The 22410-nt window shown below is 39.3% G+C and overlaps 1 protein-coding gene across 1 annotated transcript in view; it reads left to right on the top strand.

The window, feature by feature from the left end:
* The window catches only part of HEATR1 (HEAT repeat containing 1), a 51885-nt gene extending 29859 nt beyond the window's left edge, over positions 1–22026 (top strand). The window contains exons 23-45 of the mRNA XM_046653743.1: positions 1001–1243; positions 1522–1653; positions 2487–2590; positions 2757–2900; positions 3554–3672; positions 3770–3891; positions 5689–5817; positions 7230–7460; positions 8226–8352; positions 9584–9744; positions 12859–12905; positions 13016–13139; positions 13762–13902; positions 14412–14701; positions 15411–15561; positions 16513–16671; positions 16836–16970; positions 17118–17222; positions 17310–17478; positions 17986–18140; positions 18921–19079; positions 20553–20661; positions 21647–22026. Coding sequence (XP_046509699.1) covers positions 1001–1243; positions 1522–1653; positions 2487–2590; positions 2757–2900; positions 3554–3672; positions 3770–3891; positions 5689–5817; positions 7230–7460; positions 8226–8352; positions 9584–9744; positions 12859–12905; positions 13016–13139; positions 13762–13902; positions 14412–14701; positions 15411–15561; positions 16513–16671; positions 16836–16970; positions 17118–17222; positions 17310–17478; positions 17986–18140; positions 18921–19079; positions 20553–20661; positions 21647–21735 — 3345 coding nt within the window. The 3' untranslated portion in view covers positions 21736–22026. The remainder of the gene's footprint in view (positions 1–1000; positions 1244–1521; positions 1654–2486; positions 2591–2756; positions 2901–3553; positions 3673–3769; positions 3892–5688; positions 5818–7229; positions 7461–8225; positions 8353–9583; positions 9745–12858; positions 12906–13015; positions 13140–13761; positions 13903–14411; positions 14702–15410; positions 15562–16512; positions 16672–16835; positions 16971–17117; positions 17223–17309; positions 17479–17985; positions 18141–18920; positions 19080–20552; positions 20662–21646) is intronic.
* Positions 22027–22410: the final 384 nt, after the last annotated feature.

Raw genomic sequence — 22410 nt, 5'->3', positions numbered from 1 at the left:
AATATATTTGGACATAAGAGTCTGAACATTCCCAAATCATTTGCTCATTTTTAAAATGTATGTAGTTGTACATTTTTCTAGGGGGAAAATCTATACCTTTCAGTATGTTATCGAGGAAGCCTATGATACAAAAGAAAGAGGTTATGAACCCCTTGTTTATATGATGATATGTGCTGATGAGCAGTGAAAGAGTTCCTCATCCTAGTGTTCCAGAAATGCTTCTGTCCTTCACCAGTTTTGGACTGACTGCAACTTAAAGAACTAAAAGAAGGATAAAGTGAAGTGAAAACCATTTGATTTTATTTTCTTGGTGTGAGCCAACAGATGGCATTTATCAGCTCTGTGTTGTGCCTGGTATAGTTTAAACTAGGAGTTGAGAGTCTTGTTCTGTAAAGGACCAAATAGTACTTATTTTAGGCTCTATGTGCCATACAGTCTCTGTTGCAGCTACTCAGCTCTGCCATCATATTGCAAAAGCAGATGCAGACAGTATGTAAACGAATGAGCATGGCTGTGTTTTGGTAAACAAAGTTTACAAAAGCAGATGGTCCTCTGGATTTGGTCTGCAAACCATGTCTTGCTGGCTCCTGATTTGTTATTAAAGGCTTCACATACGTAATTTGAATTAATATTAATTATACCAAGATGGAAACATTGGGGAAGTGTGCAGTGTTTTAAAAAAGCTGAAATTTATTTTTATAGTCTAAAACTTTAGTTTGTATTTCCTATTTTCAGAAAGTCTTGGGACACTCAGATTATTTCTCCTCTGATCTCTGAAGGGTTTAGAGCGTTTGGCCTTTACAGCCTGAGCAGCAGAGGGGACCGAGTGCCTTAGTTGGATTAATAGTCATCCCTGTGTCCAGAAGGTCATCATTTTGGGGTTTTTTCTCTAGGCTGAGCTCCCAGTCTTCCAATATGATATCTTTGGATGTCTTTGTAAAGCAAGCAAAACTATTATCAGTATAGATAACTATTTAATAATAAATGTTCCAAATTTTAGATGGTGCTTTCTCAGCTATTGCCTATGGGTGAACAACTATTAGAAAAGATTCAGAAGGAGCCCACAGCTGTCCTGAAAGATGAGGCCATTGTTTTGCATCTCATTCTGGGAAAATATAATGAATATTCAGCTTCCCTTTTACATAAGGACCCAAAGAGTCTAGATATGTTTATAAAAGCTATGCATACAACAAAGGAACTGTACACAGGAATGCTAACCATTCAGATTACAGCCCTCGAAAAGGTCAGTGACTTCTTTCAGAAACTAAAGCATGTTCAAGCTTTTAGAAATTTGAAATGTTTGACTTGAAGAAGATAAAGTGGACTAGACATGTTTTAAAGGAATATGATATATTTGACCCATTTTACAAAACTACACGATGTATTTGGATCATTAAAAAGAATTGCATTTTAACTGATAAAATTGGGAACAATTTTACATTGTAAGAGAGAATGATATAGGGTCATTTTGTGGAATTCAAGTTTGTTCATTGAGCTCAATTGCCTTTTTTCTACCTCTAGATTACAAAGCCATTTTTTGCATCTATATCAGATGAACAAGTTCAGCAGATGCTTTTGCGTATGTTGTTTGATTTATTGGTGAACTGTAAAAATTCACGTTGTGCTCAGACTATTAGCAGTGTTTTTAAAGGGGTAAGTTGCAAACTTTCTGTAATTTGTTTATTAATGTCTGTTCTCTTCCGAGTAACCCCATGTTTAAGTATCCTCCATTTGACACTGCTTTTAGACAGTCGGCTGTTGCCATTATCAAGAATCGTGGAAAAGGTGGTCATAGAGAAGTAGAAAATCAGAATTAGAAGTCTTCACCATTATTTTTATTGTATGAAGTATTATAGTTTTAATCAGGTAGGGTGTGTGTTAGTTTGGATCTTACTTGTATTACGTAGGATCTACCAGTTTTATGCAAGGAATAGGAATGAGTGATGGCTTGGTGTTCACCTTGGTAACAGATTACTTAATTTAGATAGTTGTTTAATGACATTTAATGGGATTGAGAATCTGCTCAGGGCTTTATATGTGTATTAAAACCTAGCTCTACATCAGAATAACCACCTGGTTATTCTGTTTTGTTTTGTTGTGTTTTTTAGGAGAAAACACATTCACAAAATAAATAGTAGTATGGTGAAGTCCTAGTATCCAGACTCAGCAGTTCTTAGAATTTTAACATATTTATTTAGGTTTCTAAGATACATTAGGTGGAACAAATTAAGGTACAGAGCAATTTTTAATATGCTCCTGTTTGCGTTCTTTTTTTGATCTTTATAGAGCTATTAGTATATGGAAAATTTCCAAAAGAATACATAAGAAATTGTCAGTGGTGTTTGCCTTTGGGATTGGGCTGGGCCCTAGAGTTGTCGAGAGACATAAAAGTGGACATAAACGTTTTCATTGTCTTTCTTAATGTTTACTGCTCTAAGTTTATCCCATGGAATTCTATCATCAACCATTCTTCCTTCATATTTCAGATTTCTGTCAATGCCGAACAAGTCAGAATAGAACTGGAGCCACCGGATAAGACTAAGTCCTTAGGCACAATTCAGCAAACAAGAAGGCAAAAAATGCAGCAGAAGTAAGAGCTATGAATGCAGTGAGAATGTGCTGTTGTTCCTGAGGCTTTGAATGTTTTGAAACTGTTGTGATTTTTTGATACCCATCATTTTGGTATAATCAGGTATGATAATTGTTGCTTGGCATTGTGTTTGCTTTTCCAACTTTTTGTCTTATCTGTTTCCCAGAAAATCACAAGATCTAGAATCTGTTCAGGAAGTTGGAGATTCTTACTGGCAAAGAGTAACCCTCATCCTAGAATTACTGCAGCACAAAAAGAAACTCAAAAATCCTCAGATATTGATACCGACTCTTTTTAACCTGCTATCAAGGTAATGACACTTGCCCTTCATCTGTGAGGGAATAGGATTCTACTTCTTACCCATCTTATTTTATTTAACATTGTGTTTTCAAGATATTCTCTTCTTGCTTAACTAGTCTGTAAAATAAAGCAAATTGAGTACTATAGTTGAAGATTTAAGGAATGGTTTCAGGTACCCATTGCCAGTGCCAAACCTGAGCTTCATCCTGTATCGTGTATAAATGATGACTCACCTTACAGCCTCCTTCCTTTCCTAACTTTCAATACTGTGTCCCTGGGGCATCATTACTGGTATTTGAAGGTGCAGTGTGACACCCACTGTATTTTGTAGGTATATATTATTAGATAGCTATAGTGTATGACATTGAATTGTGGATTTGTGCTTTCATCTGGAAAGCAAAGTAATTCTCAGGCTTGTCCTCTGAGAAGATTCCAAATAGGTTGATGGAAAGTACAATAGAGAAGAGAGGTAATTTGACATAAGCAGCTGCCTGTATGAGAAAAAGTGAGAGAAATCTTACGTCTTGGTTTCTGGACTTTATGTTTAATGTTATTTTAGTTTATTCCTTATTTAATATGTGTTCTGAACAATGGTCATTAATGTATCCCTGAAACTGTACAACTGTTTCATTTTCCATCATTTCTCTTCTGGGGGTCCCAAAGGTGTTTAGAACCTTTGCTACCGGAGCAGGGAAACATGGAATACACCAAACAATTAATTCTTAGTTGTTTGCTCAACATCTGCCAAAAACTCTCTCCAGATGGTGGCAAAATACCAAAAGGTATGTACTTCATTGGAAGGAAAAGGTGGAAAAATTATTTACTTTGAGTGTGAATGTACCTCCCACTTAAGAGATTTTTTATTTCTCACCACTGTAGATGTTCTTGATGAGGAGAAGTTCAATGTGGAATTGATAGTTCAGTGCATCCGCGTTTCAGAGATGCCTCAGACCCATCACCATGCCCTTTTACTTTTGGGTACTGTTGCTGGGATATTTCCTGTAAGTGTTAATGATTTAAGGTTCTAGCAGATACTTCAGATAATTTCTTCCATGAAAATGCGTAGATGCTTGCTGGTTTGAACTCAGTTTGGGATCTTACAGCCCTGCCTCTTGAATAGCTGAGACAGTGTGAGCTGGTTGATCTTGCTGAGCTTCGGTTTCCCTTTTTGTAAAATAGAGAATAAAGTAACCTTCTTCATAGGATTATTGTGAGGATAGGATTGGATAATTGACGGTTAGCATTTAGCACAGTGCCTGACACAATGTTACTTTCTAATAAGTGGTAGTATTAGTGCTATTTGGAAAAAATTACTGTCCCATGAATCCTCAGATAACCCTCAGACAGCTTTCAACCTGTGACTTAAGGAAATTAATTTGATTACAAACTACCTCAGTTAAAGAAATCTCTGCAAATCCATTGTCCCTAATAGAACTACATCATTTAAAGATTTTTGAAGAGATTGAAGCTATTTTTATATTGGGGATGCAGGCCACAGGTTCTTAATCTGTGGTTTCTCCATGAGCTTTAGGGGGTCTTTTAATCTACTAAAATCATGTGCAAGATTTATGTGTATAGAATTTTTTTTTCCTTGGAATAGTCAGTGGCTCTCAAAGGGGTTGATGATCCAGACACAGTTAATCATTGATATTTTTTCCTTTGTTTTTATTGAAATATAGTTTGCCATAAAATTAACCCATTTGTAGTATGGACTCAGTGGTTTTAGTATATTGACAAAGTTGTGTAACCATTACCATTTATCTACTTCCAGAACATTTTCATCACCGCAAAAAAAAACCTATACCCATTAGCATTCACTCCCAATTCCCTCTGCCGCCACCAGCCCTGCCCCTGGCAACCACTAATCTACTTTCTGTCTTGATGGAATTACTTATTCTGGAAATGTCTTATAAATGGAATCATATGATATGTGGTCTTTTGTGTCTGACTTTTTTCGCTTAGCATAATGTTTTCAAGGTTCATCTGTGTTGACACTTGACTCAGTATTTCTTTTTATGGCTGAATAGTATTCCATTGTATTTATATGGCACATTTTGTATATCTTTTTACCGGTTGATGGGCATTTAAGTTATTTCTACTTTTTGGCTGTTATGATAAAATTATACTGTTATGGACATTTGTATGCAAGGTTTTGTGTAAACATGTTTACAGGTCTCTTTGGAGTATACCTAGGAGTGGATTGCTGGCTTAGATGCTAACTTTATTTTTAACTTTCTGAGAAACTGCCAGAATACTTTTCAAATCAGTTACACTGTACACCAGCAGTAAATGAGGGTTCTAATTTCTCCACATCCTCCCTGAGGCTTATTACTGTCTGTCTTTTTTATTATAGTCATCCTAGTGGGTGTGAAGTGGTATCTTGTGATTTGGATTTTGCATTTCCCAATTACTAGTGATGCTGAGCATCTTTTCATGTGCTTATTGACCGTTTGTTTATCTTTGGAGAAATGTCTTTGCAAATCCTGTGGCCATTTTTTGTTTGCTGAGGAAGATTAACCCTGAGCTAACATCTGTGCAGTCTTCCTCCACTCCTCCACTTCATATATAGGTTGCCCCCACAGTTTGGCTGACGAGTGGTGTAGGTCCATGCCCAGGATCCTCACCTGTGAACCCCAGCCACTGAAGCAAAGCACACCAAACTTAACCACTAGGCCCTGGGACCAGCCCCTCCTTTGCCCATTTTTAAATTATTTCTCTTATTGTTGTTGAGTTATAATGAGTCATTGATATTTGATGTGTTTAAAATAGAAGATGTTGAAAGATGTGTATTCTTTCAGGATAAAGTTCTACACAACATTATGTCTATTTTTACATTTATGGGAGCCAATGTCATGCGTTTAGATGATACTTACAGTTTTCAAGTTATTAACAAGACAGTGAAAATGGTTATTCCAGCACTTATTCAGGTAAGCTGTCTTTATACTGACATTACTATTATTTTTAAGTTGAAAAATCTTATGTAGTATGAAATTCAAGTAGTAGTAAATCAATGACATTAAAAGCCTTTCTGAAATGTCAAGTATTCATGCCTGTTAAATTTTAGAATGGTGAAGCTGAGAAGTAATCTTGGAAATAATGTCTTTTCCAAAAATATGAGTAAACATGCATAGCTGGTTCTGCTGTGCTGCAAGGGTGTAACTATAAAAGCGCCTTAACATTACTCTCACAAATGGATTTACATTGACTGTGTATTTCAGGACGTTGCATGAGTTCGTTAATACCCTTATGCAGGTCGATGAAGACAGGACATTCTGGAGCGATGGTGGCAAATTTGTTAATATGCACTTCAACAAACATTTTTTAAGCATTTTCTAAGCGCTAAGTAGTCAAAGAGATGAGTGAGACGTAGTCTTTGCCATAGGAATCAACAATTGAAACTAAAAAGCAGCCTTGAAGATGAAAGAGCTTGGTCGTCTTCTTGAGTTTTCTGTTTACCCATACTCGGCCCCTTCTCCTTTGAATCTTGCTATTAGATTGGTGTTCTCTGTGTCTAACAAATTAGCCGGTACAGGACACGTATATATAAAAAAATAATTATATGCATTAATATGACATATGCCAAAAGAATAGATAAATATGCTGAAGAGTTCAGAATAGGCGAAAGTCCATATGGGCCAAGGAGACCACAAAGTTACATAAGAAATAAAATTTGAACTGGTGTGAAAGAAGGCTAGGATATGCTCAGTGAGATGGCAGAGCCATCAATAGCATGTGAAAAGGCCTAGTCTAGGAATGTGCACAGTGTGTGTGAAGAATGTCATCTAGATCAGTTTGGTGAAGAGCCAAGAGTTGAGACAAGTAGAAGGAGTGGAAGGCGTTGTTTAGTGGTACACTCAAGTATTTATTCGTTCTTCCACTCAACAAGCATGTTTGGAGCACCAATACCAGCGTAAAATGGTTTGAATTTATTGTGGAAGCAATAGGGAGTTGTTGGCCTTTCTGTGCTCTGCTTCTCTAGATTGTACCCATTCTTCTCAAGGCACAGAATCCTGCTTGATTTTTGCAGCTTCCCAGACGGCGCATATTGGGATCTGCCATGTAGTGCCTCCTGTTGTCTTTTCAGGTGTGTTTCTTGTTTCATATGGATGATAAATCACCTTTGAGGCAGAGCTCACATCCTATGCCTTGTATTCCCCTCAGGGCCAAGTAGTGCCTGGGACATAGCTCTACTCATTGCGTATTTCCTGACTGGTCTTTGATTATTAAAGTTATTTTGATAAGTTTTTTGGGCACACGTGAAGGCCTTTTCGTTTCCACTTAAAGCTTGTTTGGTGAAGGTTGTTGCTCCTACTCACTCTCCCTGCTTGCTCTTCTGTAGTCTGATGGTGGAGACTCTGTAGAAGTCACAAGAAATGTGGAAGAAATCGTGGTCAAAATCATTAATGTGTTTGTGGATGCACTGCCACACGTTCCAGAGCACAGGCGCCTGCCCATCCTTGTTCAGCTAGTTGATACACTAGGTGCAGAAAGATTCCTCTGGGTTCTCCTCGTCTTGCTTTTTGAACAGTATGTCACTAAAACAGTGCTGGTGGCTGCCTATGGAGAAAAGGTGAGAATATAGGGTGGGATGATAAGGAAAACGGTGATGTCTCACACAGATTTTGTGACATTTTCCAGTTTAAACATGGTGCTGGTGAATGCTTACTGTGCATTACTTAACAGTGCTTGCTCAGAACTACTTTTAAAGATGTTTTTGGCATTCTTTAAAACTGCTCTCAGAGCCTGTGGCCATCTGAATATCCTCAGTAGCAACAAAATATCTCCTGAGGGTGATTTGACTTTTCTAAGAAACAGGTCTGATACCAGTGCCATGCTGCGTGGTTCTTTTAAGCCCAACAGCGTACTGCTGTAAAGTAATGAAACTGTCTCTTGAAAGTGGTTCTAAGGGCCTTTCGTGGGGAAAGGGAAGATTGTCAGTATCATTGAAATCACAACACAGGTGACTGTTTTGAAGAGCCCTGTTCGCATAGATGAGGGTAAAACTTACAGGTCCAGGGCTGTTTTTAAATGACTTCTTAGACATGGGCTCTAGGACTGGACCTACACCTACTCTGAATAAAGTCGTACGTTCAGTTCTGCCAGAAATCGTAATGCAGATTATCCTGGAATGAGGCCCTCATAATTCTCATAAATTGGCTTCTTCCTGTAAGGAGCTCAGTACCTCATTCCTCTGGTGATGCATGTGACTGTAAGGAACAATATATAGTGACTTTGTGTGCTAAGAAATATTTTTAAAACATTTCCCTTACTTGTACTTATTAAAACATAAATTTAATAGGTACAGTTTTGTTACCTATTTCTCTTCTCTGAACAGGATGCTATTTTAGAGGCAGACACTGAATTTTGGATTTCAGTCTGTTGTGAATTTAGTGTCCAGCACCAGATACAAAGCTTGATGACTATCCTCCAGTACTTAATAAAGCTGCCTGAGGAAAAAGAAGGTAAGCAGGAGTCAGGTGTGAATCATTGTTTAATCTGAAGGCTCGGGAGAAGCAGAAGACAATGCAGGTTGTCCTTAGAACCCATAGTACATCTTTGGAAGGATTTTAAGGAAGTTAATAATGTTTAATTTGAGTATGTGGTTGTATATGTTCTCAAATCTTTATGGAAAATAGTAAGTCGGGTTTCTCCTTGTCTTTCCTCACACACTGGCTTTTATCCCTCTGTACCTTTACGCTGATGTGTTGGCTGTGGAGTGTTACAAGTGTCAAGAATGAATTATGGTACAATGACAGTTAGCAGGACCTTATTAGCTATCTCTTAGTTTCCCATTAAAGTATCTGTGAAGACGTTTGCAAGAAGGAAAAAAATAGATACCACAGCAGTGGTAACTAAATATTCAAATTTTACCATATATATATGGTCTTGAAAATTCCACTAATTGCGGCACCAATGTGATTACCTTAAGAAAGGGTAGATGTGTTGAGCGTTCTTAGTTCTCTGCCCTTCGAAGCAGAACAGGAAGGTGCATTAGAAAGGAGGTTCTGAGGACTCCGCGGGGACTGTTATCTGGGTGGCTGACCGTTTGCCCCGTCTTCCCTGCTTGGCCAGGCAGTCATCTGACTCATCCTGCAGTCGGCTCAGGTTAGGCAGGGACAGACTGGAAGGTGCCTGGGGAGATGTACATGGTGACATGCTTCAGGAAGAAGTCTTTGTTTTGAGTCACTCTTGGACAGTAATTTTTAAGTGGCCCACCATAGCCTCCCAACACTGCACCCCTTACCCCTTTCATGGTAGATACACTTGAATACAAGATAAAAGTTTTAGGATATACATTTTCAAACTTTTAGAATTAAACATTGAAGGCTAGAATTGACCCCGCTTCAGTCTATTGTGGGCCACCAAGTAAATGCCTCTGAGGCTTCAGAAGTTGGGTATGGAGCCAACATTTAAAGACTCCTCTTGTAGTATTTTTGTCTTCCATTTGCTTATCTCAGTTGCCCTGCTTTTGTTTGTTTTTGTCATACACTGTCTTCTCAGGGCCGTTGGGTACTTTGTTGATAAGTACACTCACATCTTTCACTAATTTAGAAGAGGAAAAACTGGGTATAATAGATGAACAAATTTCTCTCTCAGAATTGTATCCCATTTACCATTCTCCTTATATCTGTATCTACACTAAAGAGTCAAGTGAAGTTGAGTGCAGTCACTTGTTGTATTGCTCTTTTTCAGAAACCATTCCCAAAACAGTGTCCAATAAGAGTGAATCACAGGAACAGATGCTACAGGTTTTTAATGTAGACGCTCACACTAGCAAGCAACTGCGGCATTTCAAATTTCTGTCAGTGTCCTTCATGTCTCAGCTCCTGGCTTCCAATAATTTTATCAGAAAGGTGATGTGTTCTTTAAATGTGTTTATGATAAAACGGTTTTGCTTTTTCTAAAGGAACTGTGTTTTAAACTAGTAAAAATAGCTTGGTAAATAATCTTATCAAAACATGAGACATGCCTTTAAAGATAGTAGAAAAAGAATAGTACAATTCACCATGAAAAACCGTTTGGCGGGATCTACTAAGTTTGTACATATATAAACCCTATGACTTGGTAATTCCATTTTCAAATGGTATATACCCAACAGAAATGTATGAACATGTGCACCAAAAGACATCTTCAAGAATGTTAGTAATAGCATGATTCATGGTAGCCCAGAAGTGGCAGCAACCCAAGTGTCTGTCAGTACTGGAGTGGATGAAGTGTCTGTTGTCATAAATGGACACGGGTGAACCTTGGTGAGACACAGCCGTCTGATGATTCTCATAAACATTATAGGAGGAACGATGGCAGACACAAAAGGGTGCATCCGTGATTCCAGTTGTATAAAGTTCAGAAATAGGCAAAATAAATCTGTGGTTTTATAAGTAAGGATAGTATTTATCTTTGAGAAGGAGGAAAAGAGTAGTAATGGAGGTCAAGTAGAGGAGGGATTCTGAGGTACTAATAATACGCTTTTTTTTTTTTTTTTTTTGAGGAAGATTAGCCCTGAGCTAACATCTGCTGCAAATCCTCCTCTTTTTGCTGAGGAAGACTGGCCCTGAGCTAACATCCATGCCCATCTTCGTCTACTTTTATATGTGGGATGCCTGCCACAGCATGGCTTGACAAGCAGTGCGTAGGTCCACGCCCGGGATCTGAACTGGCAAACCCAGGGCCGCCGCAGCAGAATGTGCAGACTTAACCACTGTGCCACCAGGCCAGCCCCAATATGCTATTTTTTTTACCTGAATATAGTGAGCTCTACACATATGATTTGTGCACCTTTCAGTTTGTGTTTTAACTTTAAACAATGAAAGAGAAAGGAGGAAATACAGAAACAAAATGAAGAAATACAGAAGCATTGAGAAAGAAGGGCCACGATCCTGACCAGGAATATAATATTGGCTGAACATTAGAATATCTGTTATGTATCTCTTATTATGCATGAAAAGATCAAGAGGGGAAACCGTATGATGATTGAAATATTTATAGGAAAATGATTCAATGAATTCCATATTTATTCATGATTTAAGGAAAAAAATCTTCTTAGCAATGCAAGATGGATGGAAACTTCCTTGGCCTGATAAAATATCTGTCAGAAATCTGTAGTTTACATCACACTTCACGATGAGACATTAGCAGTGTGCCTGTTAAAGTCTGGAACAAGGAGGCCCTTGTTTCAATTGAGCAAAAGAAATGAAGTGTGAGAGCCCTGGTGGCCTACTGGTTAAAGTTTGGTGCTCTCACCACTTCAGTGGCCTGGGTTCGTTTCCTGGTCGCAGAACCACACCACTCGTCTGTCAGTTGCAGCGCTGTGGTGGTGGCTCACAGAAGAACTAGAAGGACTTACAACTATGCTATGCAACCATATCCTGGGGCTTTGGAGAGAAAAAATAAAAAACGAGGAAGATTGGCAACAGATGTTAGCTCAGGGCCAATCTCTCCCTGCAAAAAAAAGGAAGTGTAAGAATCAGAAAAAAGAGAATCAAGAAGCTCATAGAACTAATAATTAGTTTAGCAAGCTTGCTTGATGGGGATGACTGTAGACGCTGCTCTGTATCAAACAGGCTATCCAAGGACAGTGGTGGTGCAGAGTGATCACATGGATCAATGTGACTGAACATAAGCCCTGACACACACCCGTGTGCGTGTAAGAAATGCGTCGTGTGGCAGGTGACATTACAAAGCAGTGGGGAGAAAGGCTTGTCCAAGAACTAGAGCTAGCACAATTTGTGTTCCATGTGTGGAACAAAGACTGATCTCACACTGTAAACAAGAGGCAATTTTAGGTAGGTTAAAACCTTTGGTCTGAAAAGGAATACTTAGAACTTTGAGGAGAAAATCAAGGGGAAAATCATTGTGACCAGAGGATGGAGGAGAATTTCCTAAAAACTTCAGTTCAGCAAAAGCCACCATAAACAAAATGCAAAGAAAGCCGCAGACTAAGAGTAGATTATTACTCTATAAATCAGAAAGCATCAGTTTCCATTAGAACAATTGGCAAAGAATATGAATTCACTAAAGAGGATCACAAATGGCCATTTAATGCTTGACCAAACAACCTCCCTAATGAGGAAAATGCATGTTAAATGAGATGCCACTATGATATCCATCAAACTGGCAAAAATTGAAAAGCTGTTAATACCACAAAGTGGCAAGGCTGTGGGGAGACAGTCGTTTCTTACCCAGGGATGGGTAGCGTGAGTCAGTACAATCATTTTAGAAAGCAGTTGGCAGGTTCCAGTCAGGTTGAAGATGCTCATCTCCTGTGATTAGTAACTCTTCTCAGTATATACGCTCTACGAAAACTTGCCTAGATGCTTGAGACATAAAAACGTTCTTTTTTAGCCTTGATTACATAGGTTAAATGTCTGCCAACAGAGGTGAATGAATAAATAAGTTGTGGTATATACAGAGTAATAATACTGTGTGCAGTTAAAAATGAATGAACCAGAACAACATAAGTCATCACAGGTAGATCTCAAAAATCTAATGTTATCCAAAAAGCGTGTTGCTGACTGATATGTACATTCATGTTTGTGGGGCCTGAGGTAGTGAGAGACTGGGATCAGGGAGCAGTGCAAAGGGGACGACAGCTGTATCCATATGTTTAACATCTTGAGATTAAAAGCGAGCTATTACATAAGAGCTAACGAAAGATGAGTGTTTCATAAAATTAGTAGGTAAACGGGTGTTGATTGTTTGCCATATTTTCCTGAATCTTTGTACTACTTTAAAGATACTACTAATACCTATAGAATATAACTAAAATAAATGAACAGAATAATTTAATTAAGGGAAATAGAGTTATTGTATGATGGGGATGATCTGAACCTGATTAAATTGTGCTGTCAGAAAACACTGTTGGAAGTTTGAGTTCAGTAGTCTTAGATGAGTTTCATCGAGCCCACTTCAAATGATTTTTTTATTATCAGCTTCCCTATTGTTCTAATGACGCCTTCTTTAAAAATTAGGTAGTTGAAAGTGGTGGTCCTCAGGTTTTAAAAGGCCTTGAACAGAGGTATGTTACTTTTCTTTTTAAAATTTTTATTTGATAGTAATTTCGAACTTTTTATCAAAAAGCTGGAAAAATAGTACACAAAACTCTCACATTCGTCTCCTGTGTTTTAGGTTGCTAGAAACAGTCCTTGGCTATATTAACACCGTAGCACAATCCATGGAGAAAAATGTAGACAAACTAACTGTGAAGTTTTGGCGAGCGCTCCTTAGTAAAGCGTATGACATGCTAGATAAGGTAGGTTCTCCTTTCTCCCCACCTGCTATGTTTGGTTGGTTGCTGTTTTTATGTCATTGTGGAATTATTTAACAAAGTTCTACTTTATACAATACACTTAGCAATAGCTTCCCTTAATGCAGCTCAGATTTTTCTTGGAAAAGAATCTCTTGATGACTAGAAATAAATTTGTCTGGAAAACAGTTGTTTCTGTACCAATTAGGAGATCATGTGCCTTAATATTTAATGTGCTTAAATGTTCGGTCATGTAATACTTTATAATGTTCCACTTTATTTATGTGGAATAAAAGAAACAGACCCATTAGGTAGAGTGTGTGGTATATTAGAAATATCACTGGCCTGGACATTAGGATCTCTGTTTAAAATCTAGCTAAATTACTTAGCTCCGTGGCACTGAGCAATTCACTTAGCATCAGGTTGTTGTTGCTGTTATTGTTTTTTTAGTAAATGTGGTTAGTAATGCCTACCTGAAAGGGTAATGTAAGAATTAAGTAAGAAAATGTGTATCAAAATGCCTGACCCCTAGAAGATATGCAATGAATAGAAGTCTGTGTTAATCTGAATTGATCTTCCCTTTATTATTATTTTTGTTGTTGTTGTTAAATGTAAAACTGCCGTATAGGTCAATGCCTTGCTGCCCACAGAAATGTTCATTCCTGTGATTAGAGGGCTGCTGGGTAACCCACTGCCATCCGTTCGCCGGAAAGCTTTGGATCTTTTGAACAACAAGCTACAGCAGAATACGTCCTGGAAGAAGAAAATTGTAAGTGAAGACTGTGTAGCAGCCCCAGTTACTGTTCTAGGCTTTATCAAAGAGTTGCATTGAACTCCCTTAGGCTTCTCTAGTGGGTTTAAATAAGTATATCATTATCTGAATGCAATGCTGTGATGTGTGTATGCATTTTAAAATGGGATATTAATTCTGACGGGAGCGTGTATATATGTTGTAAGAGCTCTCAGAATGGAATTTCAGCCTAAGGGAATTCTTGCTTAATATAGACCATACGTTGCCTTGGCTTTAGCATAACTCTAGTCCTCTTTTACTCCAGACTAGTAGAGTGCTTTCTATAAATCAAAAATTGGGCACAGGTACATGCATTCACTTAGTAATAAATGAAGCAGATAGAGAAACAATTGCTTGTGTATAATCATGTGGCTTAGGACCTTGGTCTGATTTCCAATTAGGCAGTTTCAAGCAATAAAAATGGAGATAGGGACTAGCATTTTTTTCTGCAGCTTTAATTATTTGGGAATTTTGGCTGTCCTCTTCAGGTTTACCATTTCCTAAAACTGGTTCCAGTCCTTTTGGCCATTGTGCAGCATAGAAAAAAGGCAGTAGAAGAGCAAGCAATAAACAGACAGACAGCGTTGTATACCTTAAAGCTTTTGTGCAAGAACTTTGGTAGAGAAAATCCGCAGCCTTTTGTGCCAGTGCTGAATGCTGCAGTGAGGCTGATTGCTCCCGAAATGAAGGAGGAGAAGAATGTCTTGGGAAGTGCCCTGCTGTGTGTAGCGGAGGTGGCCTCCACGCTGGAAGCACTGGCCATCCCCCAGCTTCCCAGGTATGCTGGCTGGGGCCTGCCACAGGAGCCGTCACACCGGCTTTCTGTACAGATTGACAGATGATACCTTAGTGACTTTTTTTGCCTCTAAGTAAAAGTTACCTAAAATTAGATTTGTTAAAGAATTGATGTTTTCTTCAAACTGAAAAACAAAACATTCTCGTTTACCTTTATGATGTTTATTATCCTCCAGTTTTCACTCCCCTCTGACCAGCTGCTGTTAGGAAGCAATAGGTGCTGCTCCTTTCGAGGGGCCCCGTCCAGTTGGGCAGAAGCTGCCTCGTGCTGCCCGCGTTCGGAAGTTGGATGCTGCTGGCTCTCTCCTTGGCTCTGGCGTCTGTTGGCTGTGGGGCCTTGGGCAGGCTACTCGGCCTGTTAGAGTTTTGCCATCTATAAAACCGACACAGCACCTACCTCGTGGGATTCCCGTGGGGCAGTGTGTGTAAGGCTTTTTGCACAGTGCCTGACACTTAGCAGGTGTTAAATTGAAAGATGTTATTTTTTTAAATGACTGTTCTGTCAGTACTGTTGGCACTGGGAGATTTCTTGCTCTTAGTCATGTACAATGTGTAGACGGTACTTTGTAGGCTGTGACACACGCAGAGATGTAATGAGCACAGGTGTTTGGATTTTTTCACAACTTCTACTCCATTCTCCATTCTCTGCTTCTGCTTAAAGTTACTCTAGAACTCTCATTCTTTGTGTGCAGTCTGATGCCATCATTGCTGACGACAATGAAGAACACCAGCGAGCTGGTCTCGGCCGAGGTCTATTTGCTCAGCGCCTTGGCAGCCCTGCAGAAGGTTGTTGAGACTCTCCCGCACTTCATCAGCCCCTACCTAGAAGGCGTGCTGTCGCAGGTGGGTCACAGTGACCACGACATGTATGTGAGGTGGCAGCAGGAAGGGAAAGATTATAAATTTAATAGTTTTATTTATTAAGTTTTTAGTTTTTGTTTGGCAGGAAGTTTATTTCTGAAAAGATTTGCTTGTTTTTACTGTATATGTTCGTTTTTCTCTTCCATTTCCACCGTCCCTATCTGCTTAATCATGACAGTGATATGGTATCACTTTGTCATGAGACTCTGCTCTTTTTTTGATTTTGCAGAATGTATTTTATTGCTTTTTTTCCCCCTGAGATATCTTTGGGGTTGGGTTGCCTCTTATTACTTCTTCTAGAAACTGGTGTGCCCTATTTGTTTCTACTGTGAAAGGTTTCTTAATCCTCAGATGTCTTTCAAAGCAGAATTCCTAGGTTGCAGGCCATCGGTTATTTGCAGACAGACAATGGGCAGGTGGCACTTCTAGTTGAAGATGCCTGAGAAGGACCCCTTGTTCTGTTCTGTCTTATGATCATCTGCCATTTATGAGGTGAAGAGCCGAAACTGCCATGATGCAAGTGACTCCACCAGTTCACCTACTCTAGAGCCAGGGCTTCTTACAGAAAAAGACCTCTGCATCTGAGGAGCTTTCTAGATTTTTTTAAATAGAACTTGATTCTTCTCAAGGTCCCTGGATTCATGTCCTCTAAGAAAATCATCAGTCTGGATGCTCTGTGTCCTTCCCCCTCCCACCATCTACCCCCATCCCTGATTCCCACCTGGGAAGGGAGCGTCTGCCCATTTTTATCTACAGACATTCGGGGGTTGGCTTTAAAAGGGATTCCATGTGAAGCTGAAATGCACTGAGCTTTTCCCAATCACTAGCATTTGGATTGATTTCTCACATCATCATCCTGACTTTCCTTAGGTGTGTAGACGCTCTCAATGAGTGCCCATTATGGCCTTCATCACTGTTTTGATGTTCCTATAGGTGATTCATTTGGAGAAAATCACTAGTGAAATGGGCTCTGCCTCACAGGCTCACGTCCGTCTCACATCTCTTAAGAAGACACTGGCTACCACGCTCTCACCTCGAGTGTTACTGCCAGCCATCAACAAAACGTACAAGCAAATTGAGAAGAACTGGAAGGTTAGACCACATTGGGTATTTGACTTTGGAGAAGGGAGATATGGTACTGAAACTTTTAAATTTTCAGTTGAAGAGGAGTGTGGTTGTTTAATTCATTTATAAATGCATTAGTGAACTCTAGGAATATTGAAAATTGGCACATCTCTTTACTGTGTTGTTGGTAGAATCACATGGGTCCATTTATGAGCATCTTGCAAGAGCACATTGGGGTCATGAAGAAGGAAGAGCTCGCCTCCCATCAGTCTCAGCTGACTGTATTTTTCTTGGAGGCCCTGGACTTCCGAGCACAGCACTCCGAGGTAAGCTTATTTCCAGTCCCCCAAATCCTGAACTTATCTATACCTATTTAAGAGCCAGAGAAAAACCAGCTGTGTAACCTGTTGTACTTGCCAAAATTATTAGAGCTAGATGTCAGTACTGTAATAAATCAGCTCTTCTATTCCCAGAATGATCTGGAGGAAATTGGAAAAACGGAAAATTGCATCATTGACTGTCTAGTAGCCATGGTTGTGAAACTTTCTGAAGTCACATTCAGACCTCTGTTCTTCAAGGTACGCTTTCTTCCTCCACATCTCCTATGGACTCATATATGTGTTACAGGATGTGTAGAAGAAACTAATACTACATTATCTTTTTAGCTGTTTGATTGGGCTAAAACAGAGGATGCCCCAAAGGACAGACTGTTGACATTTTACAACGTGGCAGATTGCATTGCTGAGAAACTGAAAGGGCTTTTTACTCTGTTTGCTGGCCATTTAGTGAAGCCTTTTGCTGACACCTTGAACCAGGTGAACATCTCCAAAACAGGTTGGTAGCTGACTCCGGTTCTGTTGATCTCCTTGCTCTATGTACCTTGCACAAAGTACAGTTAGTATAATAAGCATGAGGAGGGTGAATTTTATAGTCAGGCCTTAAGCATTGACGTGTTTGTTTTAGCATAGGGAAAACATGCTGTGATTGACTCACTTGGAAGGCAGGGTAAAGTAAAATGGGCATTGTTATAAGTTATTGGAAGTAACTTTAAAACATTGAAGTTAAGATTGGTTTGTTCTTTAATACTATTAATCAACCCACTTGACAACTGGTAACTTGCCAAACTAAGCAATATTAACAACTGAGAATCTTAACTCTAAAAGGAGGAATCGCTTATCCGAGAGACCATCCCTTTTATTTGTGTTCTGTCTTCATCCTGATTATGACCTAGGTCATTTTAGAAAACCCTCCTGATTTAATAGTGACTTGAATTTAAACACTGGAGATCAAATTGTGAAATTCAGTTTTTTTGTTTTTGTTTTCATTCTCCTCTATCTACAGATGAAGCATTTTTTGACTCTGAAAATGACCCTGAAAAGTGCTGTTTGCTATTACAGTTTATTTTGAACTGTTTATATAAAATCTTCCTTTTTGACACTCAGCATTTTCTAAGTAAAGAGAGAGCAGAAGCCTTGATGATGCCCCTGGTGGATCAGGTAACCAAGAAGAACCATCTTTTGTTAAAAGATGAGGAAGCTATTGGTTAAATTTTTATGGGTTTTATATCTACCAAAATGACAGTTGCTGGGCTTTTTTTTTTTCCTCCAAGTTTTGTTTTTCCTTTTTTACAAAATTTTAATTTCAGAACCAGTTTCTCATTTTTCATGGATATAACTTATCTTCGTAGTGGTGTTTACTGAGTTTTACTTTTGAATTTTTTGAGTGAAAGGTGTGATACAAGGTCTAATGGTTACATTTTTTTTTTTTTAAAGATTTTATTATTTCCTTTTTCTCCCCAAAGCCCCCTGGTACATAGTTGTGTATTCTTCGTTGTGGGTTCTTCTAGTTGTGGCATGTGGGACGCCGCCTCAGCGTGGTCTGATGAGCAGTGCCATGTCTGCGCCCAGGATTCGAACCAACGAAACACTGGGCTGCCTGCAGCGGAGCACGCGAACTTAACCACTCGGCCACGGGGCCAGCCCCCCCTAATGGTTACATTTTTTTAAAACTGGGTTTATTGAGGTGGTTTCAGAGTTTGGCTGCCCTCTGAAAAAAACTCTCTAAGGTGTTCTGCTGGAGGAAAAGAGATGAAGCTCAGGGCGATGTGATTTTCTATTTGAGTCCCAGAAGGTGGTAAATTTGCTCTAGAGAGAGTATTAGAATACCTGGTTTTTGAGCACACTAATATTATGAAGGATAGTAAAATATTATTTACACATTGGGTATTTTTTCAAACAGAAATGAAACCTGTTGCTCAAGTCCTTGTCTTTCAATAGCTGGAAAACAGGCTCGGAGGAGAAGAGAAGTTCCAGGAACGGGTGACGAAGCACCTGATACCATGCATTGCACAGTTCTCAGTGGCCATGGCAGACGACTCTCTGTGGAAACCACTGAACTACCAGATTCTGCTAAAGACGAGGGACTCCTCACCCAAGGTTAGGAGCTGTGGTTGACAAGCCCTGTTACTGTGCTGTCCCATATAACCTAAACAACCCTGAAGTGGTTATGGACGTAGGACCGTGGTAAACTAGCAGGGACAAATATCACTGCTTGTCTTCTAGGACTAGAGGTTGGGCTGTGTTAGGCAGAAGTTTGAACCTGAAAAATGTTTGGCTTTTACTTTAGGCTATTTAAAAATAGTTGTCTTCCCCCCACCCCCATGGCGTGTTAGAGACAAGTACTGAAATACTTTCTAAATACTTGTAAATCTTGAAAAGACTTGCAGTATTTCCTGTGTTTTTTAAGCACCATTTAAACGTCATTGTGCTCCCAGAGACAAATGCTTTCAGTTTGTCCACAGAATGTTCCTCTGAGTTAGAGCAATGTATCATCGCCATTGTATACATTAGGCTTAGGATTTTGTGGAAGAAAGGTAAGTGGTGGCGGTTGACACCCACTAACATGGGGGGCGGGGATGAGTGGAAGTTAAAATTCCATACCCGAGTGTCAAAGTTTTCAAACTGTTCTAGCAATGAATCTCCATTTCTCCAACTAATTATCACACTAGAACCTCAGTGGATAAAACAGACCAAAACAGAATTTTATTAGTAGATTTATTAGTTGAAATTCATAACATTTATTTATTAGGAAATAATGAGAACAATGAGGCTATTTTAATGAAACCCCAGATTTTAAACTGTAAGTTCTTATAAAGTTGTAGCATTAAATTTATTTTTATTTTAATGTTTTGATTGTACAATATCAAGAAAATACTGATTGAACATAGGTAGTTACAAATGTTCTTTAAACAACTCACTTACTGTATCCAAATATTCTTTAAATTATCCAAACCAGAAAGCACTAGTACAGCTGTTGTTTCAAAGTGAATGGCTAACACTACGCAGCAAGTACTTGCATTCCTTGTCATAGACAAGTCATGTGGGAAGCACCTCAACTTTTTTTTCCAAGTTCCAAAACTAGGACATTGTGACACAGTGTGTTTTTTATTCAGGGCTGAGATAGTGTGTGACCAGAGCTGGTCCCTTGGCCCCTCACAGCTATGGTGGTGACCACACAGCATTCTGAGGGTGGGGAGTCCTGCCTGAGATGGCCTGGGACACCGCCAGGGCGGCATCATCTCTGTCAGCCAGGCGAGCGGTGAGCTCCAGTGCAGTTAAATTCGTTTTTTTAAAGGAAAATGTTATAAAAAGACATTCACATTAGAGCCCTGTCATACTGGAACACAGTCGGAAAAACACTGATCTATAAGGTTGCCACAGTATTAACAAATCCCAAATTGGTAAATAAACTGGTTTTCTAAGATGAAAGTTGAATGGACGTAAAGTGAAACAAACTCATGCGAAACAACAGTTTAAAAAGTTAGAACTTGTCTCAAGTGAGGCAGATCTTAAGATAATAAATATAGCAATACTTGTTTTTTTCATTCTTTATCATTTTATCCCTTTCAGGTTCGATTTGCTGCTTTGATTACCGTATTAGCACTGGCTGAAAAACTAAAGGAGAATTATATTGTTTTGCTACCAGAATCCATTCCTTTCTTAGCTGAGCTGATGGAAGGTAATTCCCAAACTATTGAGAAATAATTACAGTAAAGTTCTGTGAAAATGTGCCCATGATAATGGATAAGTGTGATTAGCCCTGGGCTCCATCCTCTGCCCCACCCTAGAGGCCAGGTTCCTACTCTGAGTGGGTGGAGGGAGCAGGTTAGGAAGGGACAGCCTCCTGACCATTTGAGATTTTGTTTACAGTATAGTCTTCACTGTCTTTACTTTTGTTTTTTTGTGATAGTACAAAAAGACTACAATATTTTTTTTCATTAACCTCATACATTTATATGATTGAAATTTTGGTCCCAGATGTAGGGTACTGTATCAAATGTCTCGTGCTGCCTGTTAATAATGACCAGCGTTTAGTGTTCTCCATAGATGATCGCATTTAATCCTCACAACAAGGCATACAGTATGCCTTATGCCTGTTTTATAAAGGAAGAAACTAGAGGTTTTAAAAGGACTAAGTAATTTAATAAACTAGCACAGTGAGTGTCACAGGTGGAACTGGGGTTTAAGTCCAGGTTCGTGTAGTGCTGCACCTGTGGCACAGTAAGCACTGTGCCACCACTCGACCCAGGAAATAACAGTACATCTTATTATTAAGCAGGGATGAGGGAGGCAAATAGATAAATGCTTTCATATTAACGATTCACTCCCTATCTAAAACAAAGTACATTCACCTTTGTTTCTTACATCCGGGAGAGGAGCCGTGTGAGCTACTCAAGAATGGCATTGCTGGGAGTCTGGAATTTTCATTTGCGCACTGCTATTCTGGGGGGGTCTATCTTATTCAGCTTCCAAGTCTAAGTAGAAGGGAAGGAAGGAAAGAGGAATACGGAGGAGGTATTCCCTGATGCTTTCTGCTTCATTAATGTGCTTCATTTCTCTCCCTTGATTGAATGATTGCCAGAGAATGGAAGATGTAAAGAATTAGGCTAATGGTAACTGAGGCGGGAAGACTGCCATGTTCGCTGTGATGTTTTCTCTTGTAGATGAATGTGAGGAAGTCGAGCAGCAGTGCCAGAAGACTGTTCAGCACCTGGAGGCTGTACTGGGAGAGCCACTCCAGAGCTACTTCTGAAACTTGGGTTTTTTGGTGTTTCATACTCTTTTGAGAGTTCAGATTTATTTTTCATACTTTTGTTTCTGGTTGTTTGGTACCATGTTACTTTTGGTGCCTTAACACCCACTTGGACTTCTTTACAAAATCCCCACCTGGTTTGTGCTCCCACACCAGTTGTAGAGAATTGCAAAAAGAGTAAATGATACATGGTGTTTTTATACAGACTGCTGTGCTTATTTAAACCTTTATGGTAGTCTTTTCTGATTGATGTTATTAATATTACAGATATGTTTAATTTTAGCACCCAAAGCTAACAAAACCTCATTTAGAATGGAAAGCCGTAACTCTTCTGTAAAGGAATGTCTTAGGTACATGGTCTTCGTGTCAGAGATTGCATTCAAAGCAGCTCTTCAAGGAAATGACAGTTATTCAGCACAATTGGGATTTTTACTTCAGCAGTCATTTTTGTGTGTGTGCCCACCAAGGGAAGTGCTTCTTTCCTTCAGGACTATGATTGTCGTCTTTATCCGTCTGTGTCTTGTGGGGGTGGAGGCAATAGGCTGTTTATAAAACAACCACACCTGCCTGACCCGCAAGTAGAAAGGGCCCAGAAAAGCTAGGTGGCAGGAAGGAGCCCCTCTAGGATTAGAAATGATCATGTTTCTGCTGGGGGTTAACCAACAATTACTCATA

The sequence above is a fragment of the Equus quagga genome, chromosome 2, assembly GCF_021613505.1.
Source record: "Equus quagga isolate Etosha38 chromosome 2, UCLA_HA_Equagga_1.0, whole genome shotgun sequence".
Classification (NCBI taxonomy): Eukaryota; Metazoa; Chordata; class Mammalia; order Perissodactyla; family Equidae; genus Equus; species Equus quagga.
This window is presented reverse-complemented; position numbering and strand designations above follow the sequence as displayed.